Source organism: Enhydra lutris, unplaced genomic scaffold, assembly GCF_002288905.1.
Source record: "Enhydra lutris kenyoni isolate GAN:26980312 unplaced genomic scaffold, ASM228890v2 scaffoldscaffold56, whole genome shotgun sequence".
NCBI classification, from domain to species: Eukaryota; Metazoa; Chordata; class Mammalia; order Carnivora; family Mustelidae; genus Enhydra; species Enhydra lutris.
Genome location: NW_019154140.1, coordinates 13,122,504 through 13,147,742, shown reverse-complemented (window position 1 = coordinate 13,147,742; position 25,239 = coordinate 13,122,504). Strand labels below are relative to the sequence as shown.

At 36.4% G+C, this 25,239-nt stretch overlaps 1 protein-coding gene across 1 annotated transcript; it reads left to right on the top strand.

Annotated features, from left to right (window-relative positions):
- The first annotated feature begins 11,482 nt into the window (after positions 1-11,482).
- LOC111157932 (olfactory receptor 6C74-like) lies at positions 11,483-12,313 on the top strand. The gene has a single exon (XM_022519673.1). The coding sequence runs from the start codon at positions 11,483-11,485 to the stop codon at positions 12,311-12,313; it is 831 nt and encodes a 276-aa protein (XP_022375381.1).
- Positions 12,314-25,239: the final 12,926 nt, after the last annotated feature.

Below are 25,239 nucleotides of genomic sequence, written 5' to 3'. Positions count from 1 at the left end.
TGAAACTTCTTCAACTCTGGAAGCATTTGAAAATAATTTAAGATAAAATATTTTAGAATGAGAAAAATATCTGTTAAAAGGCAATGAGTTTATAGCAGCAATAGCCACGGTCGCCAAACTGTGGAAAGAATCAAGATGCCCTTCAATGGACGAATGGATAAGGAAGATGTGGTCCATATACACTATGGAGTATTATGCCTCCATCAGAAAGGATGAATACCCAACTTTTGTAGCAACATGGACAGGACTGGAAGAGATGATGCTGAGTGAAATAAGTCAAGCAGAGAGAGACAAGTATCTTATGGTTTCACTTATTTGTGGAGCATAAGAAATAACAAGGAGGACATGGTGAGATTGAGAGGAGAAGGGAGTTGAGGGAAATTGGAGGGGGAGACGAACCATGAGAGACTATGGACTCTGAAAAACAATCTGAGGTTTTGAAGGGGCAGGGGGTAGGAGGTTGGGGGACCCTGGTGGTGGGTATTATGGAGGGCATGTATTGCATGGAGCACTGGGTGTGGTGCATAAACAATGAATTCTGTTATACTGAAAAGAAATTAAATTAAAAAATTGTATCTTTTTCATTAAAAAAAAGGCAATGAGTTATCAAGCTATGAGAAGACATGGGGGAAAATCTTAAATGCATATTACTAAGTGAAAGAAGACAAGTCTGAAAAGGTACATACTGTATGATTCCAACTATACGATATTCTGGGATGGGCAAAATTATGGAAATAGTAAAAAGACCGTGGTTGCCATGGGTTGGGGTAAGGGGTTAGGGATGAATAGATGCAGACAGGATTTGTAGGACAATGAAAATTCTCTTTGTGATACCATAATGATGGATACATCTCATGCATTTGTCCAAACCCAAAGAGTGTACACACCAAGAGGGAACTGTAATTTAAACTATGGACTCTGGGTGATTATGATGAGTCAGTGTAAGTTCGTGAGTTGTAACAAATGGATCACTCTGGTGGGGATTGTTGATACTGGAGGAGACTATGCACATGTGGGTGAAAATGTTACGGGAAATCCCTGTACTTCCCTCTTGATTTTGCTGTGAACCTAAACCTGCTCCAAAATAATAATAATAGTAATAATAAGAGTCTTAACTAAAAGAAAGAAATATGAGAGAAAAAAATCTGTTTCATATCACAAAGCATAAATAATAAATAATAATAAAAATAATAAAACAATCTCCAATTCCTCTTTAGTTCCTAATTGTCTTAAAGAAAGCATTACAAATGCTTTCTTTAACCTAGTTGTCTTAAAGAAAGCATCACAAATTACCCCTAAAACTGCTTATTATGACCCTAAGGAATTGTGTGTGTACCAAATGACCTCATTATTGTGTTATTCTTCCTCAGAATATTAATTCAGTAAATTTGTTATTTTTTATTAAAGGTATACATATTTGGGATGCCTGAGTGGCTCAGTCAGTTAAGTGTCTACCTTCAGCTCAGGTCATGATCCCAGGGTCCTGGTTCCTCCTCAGAGGGGAGCCTGCTTCCCCCTCAGCTTGCCTCTCTCTCTCACTCCCTCTCTCTCTCTCCCTTTCTCTGGCAAATAGATAAATAATAATCTTTAAAAAAAATACACATATTCAAATTCAAAAGTCAAGAATCTTAGAATTCTATTAATGAAAATTAGTAGCCTCCTGCCCTCAGGAGGCTTTCATGCACCTTAACTCCTATTCTCCACAGCCCTCAGCTATTAACAGGTTCATATCCTCTATTTTATACATTACTACTTCTTAATATTTTGAGTTAGAAACTATTTAAATAATTATGGAAGGTGGGCACTTGAAATTCATACATTTCCCATCCTTCGTACCCACATCCCTTTTTAATATTTAATATAATTTTGAAAATAACTTTATTGTAATGATCAGTTGGATTTTTATACTAATTTACATTATTTTGACAGTGTAAAATTTTCTTCCATCTGAGCCAAATCTTGGCCTATATTCTGTTTCTTTATTTAACAATGTTCTGTTTCCACTGGGCTTCATTTTCTCATTAAAATTACATGGCAGATGGTAACTACACTTATTGTGGTAAGCATTTGGTAATGCATCTCAGTGTCAAATTACTATGTTGGGCACCTAAAACCAATATGATATTATACATCAACTATACCTCAATTATTGAAAAATTGCATAACTGTTTTTGTACTCTTCAGTATTCTCTGTTCAGGTAGCTTCCTGAAGTGCAGCTATACCCTCAGTAGACTCAAATACATTTAGCAAACTCTACCTTTATTTATTTCTTTTTTTCTCAGTTCTAAGAGTCTCTGAACTCCTTTTCCTTCCAGCATCATCAGAACTCATTGCTTTCGAGGCCTAATCCACAACTATTGTATGGAGATGCTTGTTTCCAATATGACAACATGGAGATTCATTTTACCTTTCTTCTACTCCCAAGTGTGGATAGAGTGCGAGGATATTTAAGTTTCTTCACATTGCAGTGCCCTCTTTTAAGAAAACAACCCCCAAATTATGAATGCACATTTATAAATACAGGTAGGAACAAACATGAGATTTATTTAGGACAAAGACAGTGATAACCAGTCACACATTTAATTAAGCTATTAAAATCATAAAGTCCAGAAAATACACAATTTGCATTAACTATATGATATAGTTCTGTATTACCCTTTTTCCTTAACATGTTTGTTGTATTTTTTATGATATTGCCACAGATTTTTTTAATTGATCATCTTAAAGTGTACAGTTTTGGGCCATTTAGTCCATCCATACTGTTCTGCAACCACCACCCATATTAAGTTCCAAGCATTGCTCACCCAAAAGAAAACTCTGTAGCCATTTAGCAGTTGCATTTCCCATTCCTTCTTTCACAGTCCCCTGGCAAATAATCTGTTTTCTTTCTCTGTGGATGTCCAATTTTGGATACTTCATGTAAGTGGAATCATACCATTTGTGACCTCTTATGTCTGGCTTCTTTCACTTAGGATCATGATATTGAGGTATATCCACATTGAAACATGTATTAATACTTCACTTTTTTTCTCTTTGGATAATATCCCATTATACATATATATCACATTTTCTTCATCCATTCATCTGTCAATGGACATTTCAGTTGTTTCTACTTTTTTACTACTGTGAATAGGGCTGCTATGAACAATAGCATACATACAAGCATTTGAGAACAAGTTATTCGGGCCAATACCTAGGAATGGTGTTATTGAATCATATGACAATTTTATGTTTAACTTTTTTTAATGGAACTCCTAAACATTCCACAAAGGGTATGTCATTTTACATTCCCTCTAACAATGCACTGGGCTTCCAATTTCTTCATATTCACACCTTTTTTTTTTTTTTAAATAATGGCCATCCAGCAGTTCCCCACTCCCCTGCCCCAGATGGCCATAATTGAAGTATAATGCACCATGGTTTTCATATGCATTTTTTATAATGACTAATGATGTGTAGCATCTTTGCATGTCCTTGTTGGCAATTTGGAGAAATGTCTGTTCAGATACTTTGCATATTTTAAAATTGGATTACTTGGGATTTTTTTTGTGTTTTGTTGTGGTTGACTTGTAATAGTTCTTTATATAGTCTGGATAATAGAACCTTATCAGATAAGTGATCTGAAAATATTTTTTCCGGGTTTTTTTTTTTTAATACTTCCATGGCAATGTCCTCTGATGCACAAAAGCTTTTAATTAATTAAATACTTTAAAATATTTTATTTATTTATTTGAGAGAGAATGAAAGCAAGAGAGATCACAGAGGGAGATGGAGAGAGAAAAGCAGACTTACCATTGTGGGGAGAGCCTGATGGGGGGGTTCAATCCCAGGACCCTGAGATCATGACCTGAGCCGAAGGCAGACACTTAACCCAGGCACCCCAAACTTTTAATTTAGATAGAGTCCAATTTAATTTTTTTCTTTTGTTGCTCAGGTTTTTGGTGTCATGTAGAAGAATCCACCACTAAATACAGATCAGTTAGTAAGATAGACCCCAACATTTTCTGCTATGAATTTTATAGTTTTGGTTCTTACATCTAGGTCATTTGATATATTAATTTGTAGATAGTATGACCCAGGCCTCTAATATTCTTAGCATGTGGCCATCCAGTCATCCCAGCTCCATTTATGTAAAAGACTATTCTTCTCTCCATTGAATAGTCTTGTAACCTACTCAAAAATTAATTGGCCTTAGATATATGAGATTATTGTGGACTTACCTATTCTATTTGATTTCTCTATAAAGAACTAAAAGTTCTTTCCAATTCAAGTGCTATTTATTTATCTATTTATTTATTTATTATTTTTGTCTAACTGTTCCGTCTAGAACTTCCAGCACAATGTTGAATAGCAGTTGGAAAAAGTGGACATCCTTGTCATGTTCCTGATGTATGGGGGAAGGCTTTCAGTCTTTCAGCCTTGAATGTGACATTAGCTGTAGGGTTCTCATGAATGCTTTTCAGCAGTTTGAGGGAGTTCCTTTCTACTCTGCATTTACTGTATTTTTCTTATGAAAGGATTTCAAATCTTGTCAAAGCTTGGCTTTTCCTGCATCAATTGTAATAATCATGAGTTTTTTCCCTTTATTTCATCTTCTGTCATCTTCCATCATTGACATATTATGTAAATTCATTTTTTTTTAGATGTTGGATCACCTTACATTCTATCCCACTTTATCATGGTATGTTACCTTTAAATACAAGTGAATTTGCTTTATTAGTATTTTGCTGAGGATTTTTGCATTGATATTCATAAGGGATAGAGATCTGTATTTTCTGATATTTTTATCTGGTTTTAGAATCAGAGTAATGCTGTCCTCATACAATCAAAGAGGAAGGGTATTATAATCTCCAGTATTTGGAAGAGTTTGAAACGGATTAGTGTTAACTCTTTAAACCTTTGGGTAAATTCATCTGGTCTTAGATAGTCTTTATATAGAGGTTTTGAATTACTGTTTCAATTTCTTCAATAACTATAGGTCTATTAGATACCTGTGTCACCTGAGTAAGTGGTAATTTGTGGATTTTATGAATTACTGTGTTTCAGTTACGCTATCTAATTTGTTGATGCACAATGGCTCATAGTATATTCTTATACTCCTCTCTATTTCTACAAGGTCCATAGTCATGAACCAACTTTGATTCCTGATTTTAGCAATTTGAGCCTTCTCTTTTTTTTTCTTGGTCAGTCTAGCTAAAGTTTTGTCAGCTTTGATGACCTTTTGAAAGAAACAACTTTGGGATTTACTGATTTTCTCTATTTTTTCCCTCTCCTATATTTCATTTATCTCCACTCTAATATTTATTATTTACTTCTTTCTGATGGCTTTGGGATTCTTTTACTCTTTTTTTTCCTAAATCTGTAAGTTTGAACTTAGATTACTGATACGAGATCTATCTTTTTTGTTAAAGCAGATGCTTAAAGCTATAAATTTCCCTCTGTACACTGCTCTTACTGTATTTTTTAAGTTTTGATAGCTTGGGTGTCAGTTTTCATTTGTTCCCAAGTGTTTTCTAATCTTCTTTGTGATTTATTCTTTGACCTATTAGTTGTTTATGGGGGTGTTTTTAATATCCACAGTTTTTTTCATACATACCAGAATTTTGATCTGAAACTACTGAAAAGCCAAAATGAAGACATAAACAAAAAATGCCTTATATTACCTAACTATGTTTACATTATCCAATTTGGTAGCCATTAAAAATTGAAATATGTCTCGTCCAAACTGAGATGTGTTATGAATATAAATGTACATCATGTTTCAAAGACAGTACAAAAATGTAAAAGATCTCACTAATTTTTAATATGTATTAGATGCTGGAATGACAATCCTTGAGATGTATTGGGTTAAATATGTTATTAAAATTAATTTCACTTGTTTTCTTTCACTTTTTAAAAATAAGGTTATCAGAAAATTTGAAATTGCAAATATGGCTTACATTTGTGTTTTGCATTATATTTCTATTGGACAGTGCTGATTTATAATATCTCTTGCTTTTTTAAGTTTAAATTGTATACATGTATATATTAGACCTTTTGATATTGTCCCTAGGTCACAGAGGCTCTGTTCATTAAATATATATAATTTACTTTTTTTTGTTTTTCAAATTGAGTGGTCTCTATTAATCTTTAAGTTCACTCTTTTGTTTTATAATTACCCTTCTGCTGTTCAGCACATCCATTGAACTTCTACTTTAGATAGAATTTTTGTTACTAATTTTAAAACAATTCTTTTAATACACATATATTTACATTTCTTTGTGAATAATTCTTATTTTATTTCAGGCTCATTGAAAAAAATTAGTCTCTGATATTTACTCCATATTTAAAATTTTTGATATTTCTAATTCTTCCCTGAAATTCCAGTTTTCCAGCTGGATTCAGTTTTCTTCAGCTGAAGAACTTCCTGCTGCATTTCTTGTAGTGCTGATGTGTTACTGAAAAATGCTCGTGGTTTTATTTTATCTGAAAATGTCTTTATTTCCCTTTCATGTTGAAGGATAGTTTTAATGTATAGAATTCTAAATTGACATTTTTTTTTTCTCTCAGCACTCTAAAGATTCTTCTCTGGTTTCTGGCCTCCCTAGCTTATGAAAAGAAGTTTCATAACAAAATTGTTCAAGCCATTGTCCTCCAACATTCATGGTATGAATGCATTCTTTTTCTCTAGCCACACTTTTTTCTCACTGTCTTTGTTGTTTAACAGTTTGATTATAATGTGCGTAGGCATTTTATCATGCTTGGAGCTCACTTGGTTTCTTGATTTTGTAAATTTATGTCACTTTTCAAAGTTATGGACTTTGAAAACATTGATTCTCCTAAGTGATCATGTGTCCAAGTTGGCAATATGGAAGGCATTCTGTAAATTCTGTAACTCTGTCAATCTTGTCCAATAAAGTTTCCCCTTAAAACTGCCTGTTGATTAAAGCAAGAAAGGGAGCAATAATAAAGAAGGGGAAAGGAAGGTAGGAAAGGATATGATGGAAATAAAGAAGAAAATAGGGAATGAAGAAAGAAGGTGGTCAGAGATAATCTAATTTGGGCTTCAGGATATTGCCAATTATTAAAGACAGAAACATACTAGTAACAATGGATTTGTAATTAATTTTAATAAATGGTAATTAATAGTTGGTTCTACTCAGAAAGAGTTGCTTTAGTGGAAAATCCAGTTGAATGTACTTATTCCTTTATTCCTTCTTCAACACTCTTATTTTCTTGATGAAGGTCAGATTTCTGACCTATATCATTTGTGCTTTCCCTAAGAACTTTGTTCAACATTTCTTATGGGACAAGTCTGTTGGCAATGAATTCTGCTTTTATTTCTGTCTTAGTCTATCTAGACTGCTGTCACAAAATACCATAACTCAGTGCCTTGAACAACAGACATTTATTTCTCAGCTTTAGAAGCTAGAAAGTCTAAGATCTGGGTGCCAGCAGATTTGGTGTCTAGTAAGAGCTGGCTTCACAGGTTTCTTCTTGTGGATCTTCCCCAGGTCCTCACATGGCAGAAGTGGGTAGGGGAGCTGTCAGGACGTACAGGAGTGCTCGATACACTTCAAGCACACAATAAATAGGTATTTTAGGAGAGAATAAACGAACTAATAAATTAATGAAGATAAATGGGGTGCACAGTATGTTAATATAGTATATTTTGTACAGAATTTCCTAAGAACATAGTTGAAGGAGATAGAAAGGAATCTATATTTTGGTATCTCTTATATAGTAAACAAACCAAAGATCCTCAGGGAAATATTTCCTTTGGAGCTGAATTCCTTGGAGAGATATGCACACAGTTTAGGGCATTCCCTGGAAATAAATGATAATCATCTGATAAGATAACAGTTGTTTAATTTTAGAGCTTGTTGTATTAACGTAAAAACATTGACTATGAAGAATAAAAGAGATACTTTGGTGTTTAAATTGTTGATTTGAGTTAGAAATAGCTAATCATGAAATGTCCACAAGTATTAAAACTTATATTAAGAATTACGTATTTCAGTGTGCTGCCTGAGAAGAAGAAAAAAAAAAGTAAGCCTAAGTGCTTTATCCTGCAATAGGAATATAAAAAACGTGAACATCAACAAACAAAATCCTTTGCCTGTATAATTGTTTTTACACCTTTAAGAATAACAGTTTCTGGGCACTTGGGTGGATCAATGGGTTAACCCTCTGCCTTCCACTCAGGTCATGGTCTCAGGGTCCTGGGATCGAGCCCCACATCAGGCTCTCTGTTCAACAGGAAGCCTGCCTCCCTCTCTCCGTTTGCCTGCCTCTCTGCCTACTTGTGTTCTCTCTCTCTCTCTGTCAAATAAATAAATAAATAAATAAATATTTTTTAAAAATAACAATTTGTAAGTTTTTGTGCTTTGCAGACTGATTCATAATCCATATACTGAAAATTAACATCTCTAAAACTCTGAGTAATTTATTTATATTAATAGATTTAAGTTATTCTGATTTTATCCTAATTATAGAGGATCTTAAATTAACTTATTAAATGACATCATTTTTGAATAAAAATGTGTTCATGATTTCAAAGGTAGGGAAAATTTTCTTGCAGCTTTTAACATAAATAAATAAATAAATAAATAAATGAATAAAAGTAATAGGCTTGTTAAACATACTATAATACACTGTTCCAGTGTATATCTAGGGAATTGGGGAGCAGGAGAAAAACTAGGTCTGATTTGATAAAATTTTTACTTGTGGGGGTGATAGATCTGTTTTTGACCCAAATTACTATAGCCATTATAGTACAATTAGTTGCCTCAGGAATTGTCCCTTAGGTTTGGGAGAATGTGTGTAAGTACTAAGAAGATATCATTACACTTTTGTACTAATAGCCAGAATCTCTAGAACCTTAAGTATTTCGTGGAGAAAACTGTATTGTATTCTCTCTGATAAATTTTTAGTAATTCATGAGTTTTCATTCGTGTGTACCTTTTTCCCACTGTTTATCCTACCTAAAATACCTTACTCTACTTCCTAATCTATCTCTAGAGCTTAGCTTTGAATCCATCTTTTTTTTTTTTAAGCATCCATTCTTAATCTCTCCCCATAGTAAGAATGAGTTTTATTTACTATTAAGTTTATGGCACATGGTATATTGCTATATTCATGCACAAATTCTGTCTCCTCGATATATTGATAAACTACAATAGTCAGGGACATTGACTTATACTTCTTTGATTCCTCAGTATATAATAATGCATTCTCCATGGATCTTTAAACATTGTTTACATTCCCACCAATGTAAACAATGTTTATAGGTCCATGGAGGATGCAAACTTGTGCAGCCACTCTGGAAAACAGTATGGAGGTGCCTCAAAAAGTTAAGAATAGAACTACCCCAACCCAGCAACTGTACTACTATTACTACTACAAAGGATACAAACATAGTGACTCAAATGGGCACGTGCACCCCAATGTTTATAGCTAACTATGGAAAGAACTCAGATGTCCATCAATGGATGAATTGATAAAGAAGATATGACACACACACACACACACACACACACACACACCAGAATATTACTCAGCGATCAAAAAGAATGAAGTTTTGCCATTTGCAATTATGTGGATGGAACTAGAGTGTATGATGTTAAGCAAAATAAGTCAGACAAATACCATATGATTTCATTCATACATAGAATTTAAGAAGAACATAGAGAAAAGGAAGAAAAAATAAACTAAGATAAAAACAGAGAGGAAACCATATGATAATTGACTTTCTCTGGAGGACAAGGGGAGAAGCAGAGAAGGTAGTTGAGGGAAATTGGAAGGGGAGGTGAACCATGAGAGACTATGGACTCTGAAAAACAATCTGAGGGTTTTGAAGGGGTGGGGGGTGGGAGGTTGGGGGATCCAGGTGGTGGGTATTGTAGAGGGCACGGATTGCATGGAGCACCGGGTGTGGTGCAAAAATAATGAATACTGTTATGCTGAAAAAAAATTAAAAATGAAAAAAAACAGAGAGGAAGGCAAACCATAAAAGACACTAACTATAGGGAGCAAACACTGTTGTTAGAGGTGAGGTGGGCAGAGGAATGGGGTAACTAGGTGATGAGCATTAAGGAGCGCACTTGATGTAATGAACACTGTGTGTTACATGTAAGTGATCATCACTAAATTCTACTCCTGAAACTAAAAAAAATTGTTTAACAAGTGTTTCATATTCATAATGAAGTCCATAACGAAGCATAACTGATAATGAAGTCATCAAACAAGAAATTTGCCCCCAAGGGATGAAATGCTTATACCCAGGAGTTTTCATGACATTTAGTTTGATGAAAGCTTATATAATTTTCAACCACAAAATCAACTCAGGGACAAATCAATAGGCGGGGATGTTGAATTGCCTTGGCTTTTGAATTGGCTTGGCTTTTGGCTTACCATATTATTTGGGTTCAGTCAATATTACCTGCAAGTGTCTGAACACTTGCCAAGTGACTGATCATCACAGTAAAATTTGCTAGAATTGTTTTTTTCTGTTTTCCTCTTCAGCTTTGCTGTAACCCATTTCTACACATCAGGTAAAAAGCCAAGAGCTAAATACCAGTCCCTGTCTCATCTGAAGAAGACTCTAATCTTAATGGTAAGTTTTTCTCTTTATGGTCTTCCCCTACGGTGCTACCTCTTTTCTACTTCTTTCATCTTCCTTCTCTTCCTTCCCTATTTCATTTCCCCCTCTCTGAATGCTTATTCACTTTATTTTGCATTTTACTGTGTTATTCTCTTCCTGTTTTGAGAACTATAACCAGAAGAAACACTGAATTTGTTTAATCCTTTTCAAGTTAGTTTTACTATGCAATCAGATAAATTTAATATTGGCATAGGAGATGATAAAAGTGAAGAAATGAAGAGACGGAATGGAGACAAAACCCACCACACTGATTTGTAGGAATAAAAAATCAGATAGGACCCAGAAAGTGTGTTCTTTAGCTGAGTAGATAAGGCACAGGCCAACCCTGGGAGAGCTACAGTTGTTATACTGAATTGCTTTCAGGATGATCTTATACCTAAAGCTGGATTTCTATTTCAACCACCTTAAACATTCATACATCATTTTGTTTCTCTGTTGCACACATGGTCAGTTCCTTGAGACAATGATATTTATATAGTCATCAGGCTGAGTATAAGTATGATGACATTTTAGTCCTTACATACTGAGAAAAGAGGAAATAATTTTTTTTCATATGCCTGTTCATTTCTTCACCTCATTACCATAAATGTAAGCTACACTATAAAGATGATTTATAAGATGGGTTTTTATTTCATCAGATTTGTAGAAAATATTTGTCTTTCTTCAAAAGCAATGTAACAGCTTTTGTTAGAGTTTATCTTACATTAATCATTAGTATGTATAACCAATAGCAATTACTAATATTTTGACAATGTTGTCTTCATATTTTATCTTTGGTACCTGTACATATTTTTTTTCTCAATATTTTTACCAGAGCAAAAGTATATCAGGAGGTCAAGATGGAAAACCGTACAACTGTGACAGTATTTATCTTAGCAGGATTGACACAGGACCCCAAATTGAAGATTGTGTTATTTATCTTCCTACTCCTCACCTACTTGTTAAGCATCTCAGGAAACTTAGTTATCATTACTCTCACTTTGCTGGATTCTCATCTCAAGACCCCTATGTATTTTTTTCTTCGAAATTTTTCTTTCTTAGAAATTTCTTATACGACAGTCTGCATCCCCAAATTGCTTGTGAGCATGGCAACCGGTGACAAAACGATTTCCTATAACTGTTGCGCAACTCAGTTATTTTTTGCCTTCTTTCTCGGTGCATCTGAATTTTATCTCCTGGCTGTCATGTCCTATGATCGTTATGTTGCCATCTGTAAGCCCTTGCATTATACGACCATTATGAACAGCAAAATCTGTATCCAGTTAGTCCTTAGCTCTTGGATCACTGGTTTCCTCATCATCTTTCCAGGACTCATTTTAGGCTTAAGCCTGGACTTCTGTGACTCCAATATCATTGATCATTTCTACTGTGACACTGCTCCCCTCTTGCAAATCTCCTGCACTGATACGCATGTGTTGGAAATGATGAGTTTCGTCTTAGCTTTGGTGACTCTGCTGGTCACTTCAGCATTAGTGATTCTATCATACACATGCATTGCCTTGACAATTTTAAAAATTCCTTCTGCCAACCAGAGAAAAAAGCCTTTCTCCACATGTTCTCACATGATTGTCATCTCCCTCTCATATGGCAGCTGCATCTTCATGTACATTAAACCCTCAGTCAAACAGAGGATATCCTTAATGAAGGGAGCGGCAATTCTCAATACTTGATTGCTCCACTTTTAAACCCCTTCATTTATACTCTAAGGAACCAGCAGGTAAAGCAAGGATTTAAGAACTTGCTACAAAGATTTCTGTTTTTATTCAAATAGAATCATAATGAGATCTATATAAGGAAAGTTAATAAGGAAAATTGCAAAAAGAAGTGCTTCGATTGGGTCCCAATTTTACCATTGCACCATCCAAGATATAGTCATATCTGTCCTTTCACTTCTTTCTGAAGTTTCATGATGTTTACATTAGCTCTTGTTTCTCAATAACACCTTCCCTTTCAAAATACTGAAACTTTATTTTTCTGTTCCATTGTAAGAGTTCTCAAATTTGACCCCTTTCTCTTATTCTTCCATTTTAATGTAGCAAGTATTTGAACAATTATTTTAATCAACTTTATGTATTAGTTCATGGAGACTTAATTATTTCCATATCTGTGTAGTATATTTTGTTTTTATATTTGATTTTCTGTAAAATCTTGATCAGTTCAAAACAATTTTATGATGTCTTCTTTGAGATTTTACCTTTGCTTGTCTTTTGATGTCCTGATACACATTCTCTGTTGTTTTTAAATAAAGGTATTTAAAAGTAGAAAGTTGCAATTAAAATATCACTGTCATTCTTTGTCCTTATATTAAGAAAACCCACTATGCTAGTATAATAAAAAATCATATGGTATGCTAGTATAATAAAAAATCATATGGTATGCTAGTATAATAAAAAATCATATGGTATGCTATTTTTATTTTATATTTTATGCTGTAAAAGTAAATAAGTAAATGTTGACTCATGTGTGTCCCAAATCACATAACTTTTTTTTAAAAGGTTTATTTATTTATTTTAGAGAAAGAGAGAGAGCATGAGTAGGGGGAGAGGCCAAGGGAGAGAGAAGCAGACTCCACACTGTGAACAGAGCCTGACACAGGTCTTGATCTCACAACCCTGAGATCATGACCTGAGCCAAAATCAAGAGTCAGAGACTTAACAGACTGAGCCACCCAGGTGCCCCATCACATAACTTTGATTAAGAATAAAATGCAGCAAAGTTCAGGGAAGATGGTGGAAGTGTAGGGGACCTTGTTTCATCTAGTCCCTTGAATTTAGCAGGATATCTATCAAGTGATTCTGAACACACATGCATTTAACCTGAGATGTAAGAAGATTTATCTGGATCTCTAGTAGCAGAAAAATGACTACTCTTTGAAAGGTAAGCGGTGTGGAACTTTGAATATTTGAGGGAAATATCAGAAGATAAATGGAGTGGGGAGGGAGTCTCCATAAGCCAGCCACTGGAAAGTGATCTAACACCAGAACACAAAATCAGGACCCTTAGAAATCTGCTGCAGTGACAGACATCCCTCTCTGGAAAAGGTACAGAGGATGAATAGGGTAGAATTCTAGGTGGATCATTGTGGTCTCAGGATTTTAGGAAACTCAGAAATTATGGGGGGGGAGGCTGAACTGATAGAGCACCCCAACAGTGGAGCGGGGAGACTAGTTATGGTCAGTGAGCCTAGAGGGGTTTGGTCATTCTAAAACTTAAGCCAGGTCAGTAGGGAGGAGACTCTCTGCCTGAACACCAATAAAAGTTCTAGAAGGTGTGGGGTGTTTAACATCCCAGGGGAGATACAAAAACCCTTGCACCCATGACAGGGCAATAGCTCTCAGGGCACTGTGACCCCTGAAAGGACAATGGGGCTGCACCCAGCCATGACCTGGTTGCTGAGGAAGAGGGTGCACATGTGAGCCCATAGCTGCTAGTAATTGCAAAGTCAAAAAGTGCAGAGATGCTCAGAGATCCCTCCAGGAGAGTTACAGCAGGCAAGAATAGTGAGAGTCTATGGAGTTTGGTACACACAGAAGTGGAGACAGTTCAGCCTGGAGGATTTATTGAAGAAAGGGACTACAAACTTGTGGCTCTGGGCCAGAGATTCCCACACAGCTATATTTGCTCTGACCCTCTAAAGAGAAGTAGAAATCCACCAGGGAACAAAAGCCAAACAGACAGATGACAAGCTCACATTAAGCCCATCCCCCTGACAAGGCATGGGGCAACTACACCCAGGCAAAGATGCCTGAGAAGCTAAACTGCAGTCTTCCTCCCCAGAAGACAAATTGGAAGAACAAGTGAATCATAAGCTTATTTCCACAGGACTGTAACTTCAGTGCCAGGGGAAAATATATAGAGATCTCCAGATGTTCTGTCATGACTGGTTTATACTTCAGGCTAAAATTTTACATTTCTTTTTCTTTTCTTTTCTTTTCTTTTCTTTTCTTTTCTTTTCTTTTCTTTTTTACAATATTCCCATATCAGGAATAGTCATTTCCCAACTTATGTTTTTAAGTCATTTTTAACCTTAATTTTTGTACTGTGTACATTTTATAGATTTATGCCCCATACTAGCCCATTTTTCACTCTACTCAATTTTATCTTGAGCTATATAAATATATAGATATATAGATATTCTTTTTTAAAGGACTTAGAATATTTATTTATTTAATTTTTAAAAATTTTTAAATTTTTAAATTAAAAATTAAATTTTCAATGTACTAGAATTCATTGGTTATGCACCACACACAGTGCTCCATGCAATACGTGCGTTCTCTAATACCCATCACCTGGTTCCCCCAACCTCCCACCCCCCGCCTCTTCAAAACCCTCAGATTGTTTTTCAGAGTCCATAGTCTCTCATGGTTCATCTCCACTTCCAGTTTCCCTCAACAACCTTCTCTCCATCTCCCCATGTCCTCTGTGTTATTTCTTATGCTCCACAAGTAAGTGAAACCATATGATACTTGTCTCTCTTTGCTTGACTTATTTCACTCAGCATAATCTCTTCCAGTCCCATCCATGTTGATACAAAAGTTGGGTATTCATCCTTTCTGATTGAGGCATAATACTCCATAGTGTACATGGACCATATCTTCCTTATCCATTTGTCCGTTGAAGGACATCTTGGTTCTATCCAGAGTTTGGCGACTGTGGCCATTGCTGCTGTGAACATTGTGGTACAGATGGCCCTTCTTTTGACTACATCAGTATCTTTGGGGTAAATACCCAGTAGTGCAATTGCAGGGTCATAGGGAAGCTCTATTTTTAATTTCTTAAGGAATCTCCACACTGTTCTCCAAAGTGGCTGCACCAACTTGCATTCCCTCCAATAGTGTAAGAGGGTTCCCTTTTCTCCACATCCTCTCCAACACACTTTGTTTCCTGTCTTGCTAATTTTGGCCATTCTAACTGGTGAAAGGTGGTATCTCAATGTGGTTTTAATATGAATCTCCCTGATGGCTAGTGATGATGAACATTGTTTCATGTGTTTGACAGCCATTTGTATGTCTTCATTGGAGAAGTGTCTGTTCATGTCTTCTGCCCACTTTTTGATATGATTCTCTGTTTTGTGTGTGTTGAGTTTGAGAAGTTTTTTATAGATCCTGGATATCAACCTTTTGTCTGTACTGTCATTTGCAAATATATTCTCCCATTCCGTGGGTTGCCTCTTTGTTTTGTTGGCTGTTTCCTTTGTTGTGCAGAAGCTTTCGACCTTGATGAAGTCCCAAAAGTTCATTTTTGCTTTGTTTCCTTTGCCTTTGGAGACATATCTTGAAAGAAGATGTGGCTGATATCGAAGAGGTTACTGCCTATGATCTCCTCTAGGACTCTGATGGATTTCTGTCTCACGTTGAGGTCTTTTATCCATTTTGAGTTTATCTTTGTGTACAGTGTAAGAGAATGGTCGAGTTTCATTCTTCTACATATAGCTGTCCAATTTTCCCAGCACCATTTATTGAAGAGACTGTTTTTTTTCCCCCCCACTGGATATTTTTCCTGCTTTGTTGAAGATTATTTGACCATAGAGTTGAGGGTCCATATCTGGACTTTCTGTTCCACTGGTCTATGTGTCTGTTTTTATGCCAGTACCATGCTGTCTTGGTGATCACAGCTTTGTACTAAAGCTTGAAATCAGGTAACGTGATACCCCCAGTTTTGGTTTTCTTTTTCAACATTTCCTTAGCAATTCAGGGTCTTCTGATTCCATACAAATTTAGGATTATTTGCTCCAGCTCTTTGAAAAATACCGGTGGAATTTTGATCAGAATGGTATTGAATGCTCTAGGCACTATAGACATTTTAACAATGTTTATTCTCCCGATCCAAGAGCATGGAATGGTCTTCCATCTTTTTGTGTCTTCTCCAATTTCTTTCATGAGTATTCTCTAGTTCCTCAAGTGCAGATCCTTTACCTCTATGGTTAGGTTTATTCCCAGGTATCTTATGGCTCTTGGTGCTATAATAAATGGAATTGATTCTCTAATTTCCCTTTCTGTATTTTCATTGTTAGTGTACAAGAAAGCAACTGATTTCTGTACATTAACTTTGTATCCTGCCACATTACTTAATTGCTGTATGAGTTCTAGAAGTTTGGGAGTGGAGTCTTTAGGGTTTTCCATATAAAGTATCATGTCATCTGCGAAGAGAGAGAGTTTGACTTCTTCATTGCCAATTTGGATACATTTTATTTCTCCTTATTGTCTGATTGCTGTTGCTAAGACTTCTAATACTATGTTGAACAAGAGGGTTGAGAGTGAGCATCCTTGTCATGTTCCTGATCTCAACAGGAAGTCTGTCAGCTTTTTCCCATGAGGATGATATTTGCTGTGATTTTTTCATAGATAGATTTTATGAAGTTCAGGAATGTTCCCTCTATCCCTATACTTTGAAGTATTTTAATCAGGAACAGATGCTGGATTTTGTCAAATGCTTTTTCTGCATCAATTGAGAGGACCATGTGGTTCTTCTCTCTTTTCTTATTAATTTGTTCTATCACATTGATTGATTTGCGAATGTTGAACCATCCTTGTAACCCAAGGATGAATCCAACCTGGTCATGGTGGATAATCTTTTTAATGTGCTTTTGGATCCTGTTTGCTAGGATCTTGTTGAGAATCTTAGCATCCATATTCATCAGTGATATTGGTCTGAAGTCCTCCTTTTTGGTGGGGTCTTTGCCTGGTTTGGGAGTAAAGGTAATGCTGGTCCTACCTTTCAGAAAGTGCTCAATTTTCTGTTTCTAGAATTGTTGCTCTTCTTCTCTTCAATATCCTTTTGGATTTGTAGTGGTTCAGAATGGTTTTATAAGCTATCTAGCTGATCTCCTGCTACCTGATGTTGTCTCAGCCTGCTACTTCTCTGCCATCTTGACTTCCCCTTTGGCATCCACTTTTACCTGGGATATTGGTATGAAAGTCTCCTTTTTGGTGAGGTCTTTGCCTGGTTTGGGGATCAGGGTAATGCTGGCTGCATAGAAAGAGACTGGAAGCTTTCCTTCTGTTTCTATTTTTTGAAACAACTTCAGGAGCATAGGTATTATTTCCTCTTTGAATGTTTGGTAGAATTCTTCAGGGAATCCATCAGGTCCTGGGCTCTTGTTTTGGGGGAGGTTTTTGATCACTGCTTCAATCTCGTTACTAGATATCGGTCTATTCAGGTTGTCAATTTCTTCCTGGTTCAATTTTGGGAGCTTATAGTTTCCAGGAATGCATCCATTTCATCTAAGTTACTTAGCTTATTGGTATATAACTGTTGATAATAACTTCTGATGATTGTTTCTACTTCCTTGGTGTTAGTTGTGATCTCTCCCTTTCATTCATAATTTTATTAATTTGAGCCTTCTCTCTTTTCTTTTGGATTAGTGTGCCAATGGTTTATCGATCTTACTGATTCTTTCAAAAAACCAGCTTCTAGTTTCATTGATATGTTCTACTGTATCTCTAGTTTCTATCTCATTGATCTCTGCTCTAATCTTGATTATTTCCCTTCTTGTGTGTGGAGTTGGTTTGATTTGTTGTTGATTCTCCAGTTTTTTGGGTGTAGAGGCAGCTGGTGTATTCTGGATTTTCCAGTTTTTTTGAGGGAGACTTGGATGGCTATGTATTTCCCTCTTAGGACCGCCTTTGCTATATCCTATAGGTTTTGGACCAAAGTGTCTTCATTCTCATTGGTTTCCATAAATAGTTTCAGTCCTTCTTTGATCCCCTGGTTGATCCACATATTCTTAAGCAAGGTGGTCTTTAGCTTCCAGATGTTTGAGTTCCTTCCGAACTTTTCCTTGTGATTGAGCTCCAGTTTCAAAGCATTGTGATCTGAGAATATGCAGGGAATAATCTCAGTCTTTTGGTATCGGTTGAACCCTGATTTGTGACCCAGTATGTGGTCTATTCTGGAGAAGGTTCCATGTGCACTTGTGTAGAATGAGTATTCTGTTGTTTTAGGGTGGAATGTTCTGTATATATCTATGAGGTCCATTTGGTCCAATATGCATTCAGTGCTCTTGTTTCTTTATTGATTTTTTTCCTTGGATGATCTGTCCATTACTGAGAGAGGCATGTTAAGGTCTCCTACTATTAATGTATTCATATCAATATGACTCTTTATCTTGATTAACAGTTTTCTTATGTAATTGGCTGCTCCCATATTGGGGGCATAGATATTTACAATTGTTAGATCATCTTGGTAGATAGTACCTTTAAGAATTATGTAGTGTCCTTCTGTATCTCTGGCCACAGTCTTTAGTTTAAGATCTAATTTATCTAATATGAGAATTGCTACCGCAACCTTCTTTTGAGGCCCACTGGCATGAAAGATGCTTCTCCATCCCTTCACTTTCAGTCTGGGTGTATCCTTAGGTTCAAAATGGGTCTCTTATAGACAACATATGTATGGGTCCTGTCGTTTTATCCAATCTGTAACCCTGTGTCATTTTTATGGGTGCATTTAGGTCATTCACATTGAGAGTGATTATTGATAGATACGTTTTTATTCTATTTTTAATTTCTTATGGAATCTCCACACTGTTCTCCAAAGTGGCTGCACCAACTTGTATTCCCTCCAACAGGTAAGAGGGTTCCCCTTTCTCCACATCCTCTCCAACACATGTTGTTTCCCATCTTGCTAAGTTTGGCCATTCTAACTGGTGTAAGGTGGTATCTCAATGTGGTTTTAATTTGAATCTCCCTGATGGCTAGTGATGAACATTGTTTCATGTGTTTGACAGCCATTTATATGTCTTCATTGGAGAAGTGTCTGTTCATGTCTTCTGCCCACTTTTTGACATGATTCTCTGTTTTGTGTGTGTTGAATTTGAGAAGTTTTTTATAGATCCTGGATATCAACCTTTTGTCTGTACTGTCATTTGCAAATATCTTCTCCCATTCCGTGGGTTGCCTCTTTGTTTTGTTGGCTGTTTCCTTTGTTGTGCAGAAGCTTTCGACCTTGATGAAGTCCCAAAAGTTCATTTTTGCTTTTGTTTCCTTTGCCTTCGGAGACATATCTTGAAAGAAGTTGCTGTGGCTGATATCGAAGAGGATACTGCCTATGATCTCCTCTAGGACTCTGATGGATTCCTGTCTCACTTTGAGGTCTTTTATCCATTTCGAGTTTATCTTTGTGTACAGTGTAAAAGAATGGTCAAGTTTTATTCTTCTACATATAGCTGTTCAATGGATATACAGATATTCTTATTTTTTGCAATTTTGAGATATAGTGTCTTCTAACACTAACAGAACAAAAATCAAGCAGGAACAGGTAGATCACCCAGCTTTGTCCACCCTGAGAAATTATAATCTCTCCCCACCACACACACATTTTTAAATTTTTTAGATCATCTTGGCTTTGTTTGCATATCTGTGGTAGCTTCTCACCACTTCAGATTTTTTCTAGGGTGCATTTTGCTTCCGTCATGGTTGATATTTTGGATTCTGTTCACTTGCTCAACCATCCCCTGGCAGAATAACTAGGAGGAGGAACCCTCAACAAAGAAAAGAACCAGAGACATTGACCTCTGCCATAGAACTAATTGATATTGATATAAGCAAGGTGTCAGAGACAGAATTTAGGATAGCAATCATGAAGTCAATAGCTAGGCTTGAAAAAAGCATTAGTGACAATATAGAATCTCTATAGGCAGAAATGAGATTTAATCAGGCCAAACTTAAAAATACCATGAATGAGATGCACTCTAAACTGGATACTCTAACAGCCAGGGTAAATGAGGAAGAAGATCAAATCAATGATCTATAAGATAAGCTGATGGGGAAAAACTGAGCACTTTTCCCCTAAGGTCAGGAAGATGACAAGGATGCCCACTCTCACCACCTTTGTTCAACATAGTACTGGAAGTCCTAGCCTCAGCAATTAAACAATGGAATGAAATAAAAGACATTCAAATTAGCAAAGAAGAACTGAAACTCTCTCTCTTCGCAGATAACATGATAATTTATGTGGAAAACCCAAAGGACTCCACCCCCAAATACTAGAACTCATACAGCAATTCAGCAACATGGCAGGATACAAAACAATGCACAGAAATCAGTTGCTTTTCTATATACTAACAATGTAACTGTAGAAAAAGAAATTAGGGAATCAATTACATTTATAATAGCAACAGAAGCCATAAGATACCAAGGAATAAATCTAACCAAAGAGGTAAAGGATCTATATTCTAGAAACTACAAAACACTTATGAAAGAAACTGAGGAAGACACAAAGGAGTGGATAACTATTCCATGCTCATGGATTGGAAGAATAAACATTGTTAAAAAGTTCTGCTGCCCAGAGCAATCTACATTTTCAGTGCAATCCCTGATATCAAAATACCATCGATGTTTTTAACAGAGCTGGAACAAATAATCCTAAAATTTGTATGGAACCAGAAAAGACCCTGAATTGCCAGAGAAATGTTGAAAAAGAAAACCAAAGCTGGGGGCATCACAATGCCTGACTTCAAACTATATTACAAAGCTGGGATCCTCAAGGCAGCATGATTGGCACAATAACAGACACATAGATCAATGGAACACAGTAGAGAACCCAGACATCAACCCTCAACTATATGGTCAACTAATCTTCAACAAATCAGGAAAGAATATCCAATGGAAAGAAGACAGTATCTTCAATAAATTGTGTTGGGAAAATTGGACAGCCACATTCAGAATAGTAAAATTGGACCATTCTCTTCCACCATACTGAAGATAAACTCAAAATGGATGAAAGACCTCTATGTGAGACAGCAATCCATCAAAATCCTAGAGGAGAACACTTTGACATTGGCCACCACAACTTCTTTCAACACCCATCTCTAAAGACAAGGGAAACAAAAGCAAAAATGGACTTTTGGGATTTCATCAAGATAAAAAGCTCTCCACAGCAAAGGAAACAGTCAATAAAACTAAGAGGCAGGCCATGGAATGGGAGAAGGTATTTGCAAATGGCATTACAGATAAAGGGCTGGTATCCAAGATATATAAAGAACTTCTCAAACCCAACATCTAAAAACCAAATAATCCAATCAAGAAATGGGCAAAAGACATCAACAGACACTTCTCCAAAGGAGACATACAAATAGCTAACAGACACATGAATAAATGTTCAACATCACTAGCCATCCGGGAGATACTAATCAAAACCACAAAAGACACCACCTCACGCCAGTTAGAATGGCAAAAATTAACAAGACAGGAAACAAAAATTATTGGCCAGGGAGTGGAGAAAGGGGAACCCTGTGATACTGTTGGTGGGAATGTAAGCTGGTGCAGCCACTCTGGAAAACAGTATGAAGGTTCCTCAAAATAGAGCTACCCTTTGATGCAGCAATTGCACTACAAGGGATTACTGAAGAGATACAGATGTGGTGAAAAGAAGGGGTATATATACCCCAATGTTCATAGAAGAAATATACACAATAGTCAGACTGTGGAAGGATCCAAGATGTCCTTCAACAGAAGAATGAATATAGAAGATGTGGTCCATATATAAAATGGGATATTGTTCAACCATCATAAAAGATGAATACCTACCATTTGCACTGACATGGATGGAACTGGAGGGGATTATGCTAAGTGAAATAAATCAAGCAGAGAAAGACAACTATATTGTTTCACTCATATGTGGAACATAGGGAATAGCATGGAGGACATTAGGGGAAGGGAAGGAAACCTGAATGGGATGAAAGCAGTGAGGAAGACAAACCATGAGAGACTCTGGACTCCAGGAAACAAACTGAGGGTTACAGAAGGAAGATGGGTAGGAGGATGGGGTAACCAGGTGATGGATATTTAGGAGGGCATGTGTTGTGATGAACACTGTGCGTTATATACAACTAATGAATGGTTGAACACATCAGAAGCTAATGATGTACCAAATGTTGGCTAACTGAACATAATAATAATAAAAAATGAAGCTATTGCCAGAGCTAAACATGCACAACTGGAGAGAGAAATTTTTATCATTATTATTATTATTATTATTATTTACCCTTTAAATAAATAATAGAGACACAGTTTAAAAAAAAAGAATAAAATGCAACCTGGAGAGATCACATTTAATGCTTTACAAGCTACTCCTTATTCATCTTGGAGCTACCCTTTGTTCCTTAGATTTTACATCTATAATATAATAATTACCATTTTTTAAAATTTTGATATATTTTTAGGCAAATTTGAAAGTATAAAATAAGCATAAGTATATTCCAGATTTTTTAAAAAAATAACATGAGAACTTGTAGAGTAAATTATTCTGATTTTATCTTGTAAAAAAATACATTTCAAAGAGGTATAGGAAGTTAGACCCATCACATGGCTAATAAGATAGAATTCAAATTCACTTTTGCTTGATTCCAGAGGCTATGTCTATCCATTACCAGCACTCTCCAATCAGTTGGTAACAAAGACCTGGTTTATGTGCATACCAAAATGGTGATGGCTTCAGTTTTGGGGTTGAGCATAGAGATTGAATAAATAAGAGACTCTCAAGCTGATTCCATTAGCTGATATTGTAGTTTATCACAGTGCCTTGTCATTATATATATGTGACATGCCACTTAAAAATCTGGAAAGCTCTGTAGTATAGCAGTTATGTACTTGGAGGATGCTTTTATAGTTTTACCATATGGCCTAGTGTGGAATCAAATTGTCTTGAAGTAGATAGTTGATTTTGTATGCACAAAATAATCTCCCTCTCTCTTTTGCTGTCTCTTCTGGCTTTCTTTCTCTCTTTCAGTCCCTCTTTCTCTCTCTCTCTCTCTCACACACACACACACACACACACACATACACACACACACATATCTTTCTCTCTATATTTCAATAATTTTCTATTCTTTCCTATTTTTTTTCCTTTTGGTAAAATGATTTCCAAAAATCGTATGTGAGTCCATAAACCACAATTAGTCAATCAAGTCTTTGGATAGTCTGATTACTTCAAGATTACACTTCGATCCAAGACTTTACAAATAATCATATTTTCTCTACAAATAAGAACTCAGTGTTGGGCATGAGATCAAAGTCAGTTCAGTAAAACTCAATTCAATAAATTTTTGTAAATGTTAAAGAGAATATTCTTTTCTGTTATAATTACAACTATAAAAAATGAACACAAAACTTTCAGGGATCCATTTAAAAGAGCATATTTACCTCATTAAGAAGCCAGGATAAAGAAAAGCAGAACCAAGAAATAAACTGATAGAATATGAATACCAACAACTTATTTGATTTTCTGTAATCAATAATAACAAAAGCTAGCATCCCTTGGAATTTCAGGTTGGATTTTCTATATTTATAAACAAGATGAATCTATCTAATTGTCTTATCTACTAAATGTTCTCTCTACTCCACCATGTACCTTTTGGCCCTTCATGGATTTGTCCTCACGTACAAAGCAAGAGAAAATAAAAACTAAGAAAACTTTTACTTCCTATTTCCATTTTGTCTATTAAGTTTTTATTTAATGTTTAAGCAAATATTATCAGGCAAGATATTTCTTAGAAATTTGTTCCTGATATATAGATAGAGATATTGACTATATATATAGATATATAAACACATAGATATAAATCCTCTGTGCCCTGCCTGGTCATCACTCCTCACCCCTCATCCCCTGAGAACCACCAATTTTACTGTCTTCATAGATTTCCTTTCCAGAATGTCAGATATTTGGAATCATAAGATGTAGTTTTTCAGAGGAGTCAAGATGGTGGAGAAGTAGCAGGCTGAGACTACTTCAGGTAGCAGGAGATCAGCTAGATAGCTTATCTAAAGATTGCAAACACCTACAAATCCAATGGGAGATCGAAGAGAAGAAGAATAGCAATTGTAGAAACAGAAAATCAACCACTTTCTGAAAGGTAGGACTGGCGGAGAAGTGAATCCAAAGCGATGGGAAGATAGATCGCAGGGGGAGGGGCCGGCTCCCAGCAAGCAGCAGAGCAATGGAGCACAAAATTAGGACTTTTAAAAGTCTGTTCTGCTGAGGGACATCGCTCCAGAGGCTAAACCGGGGTGAAGGCCATGCGGGGTCAGTGTGGCCTCAGGTCCCACAGGGTCACATAAGGATCGGGGATGTCTGACTGTCACAGAGCTTGCAGGTATTAGAACGGGAAGCTGGCTACAGAGACAGAGCCGAGGAGTGAGCTCTCAGCTCGGGGTTTCCTTGAACTTGTCACAGACTCAGTGAACTCGGAGCGCGGCCAGAGGCCACGGAGACGGGAGTAATTGGGCGCTATTCTCTGAGGGCGCACTGAGGCTTGGGGCCCCGAGCACTCAGCTCCTCCGGCCTGGAGACTGGAAGGCCGCCATTTTCATTCCATTACTCCAGAACTCTACAGAAAGCGTTCAGGGAACAAAAGCTCCTGAAAGCAAACCCGAGCTGATTACTCAGCCTGGCCCCCGATAAGGGCGGTGCAATTCCGCCTGGGGCAAAGACAGTTGAGAATCACTACAACCGGCCCCTCCCCCAGAAGATCAACAAGAAATCCAGCCAGGATCAAGTTCACCTACCAAGGAGTGCAGGTTCAATACCAAGGAGAGCAGCGGAATTCCAGAGGAGGAGAAAGCAAAGCACGGAACTCATGGCTTTCTCCCCATGATTCTTT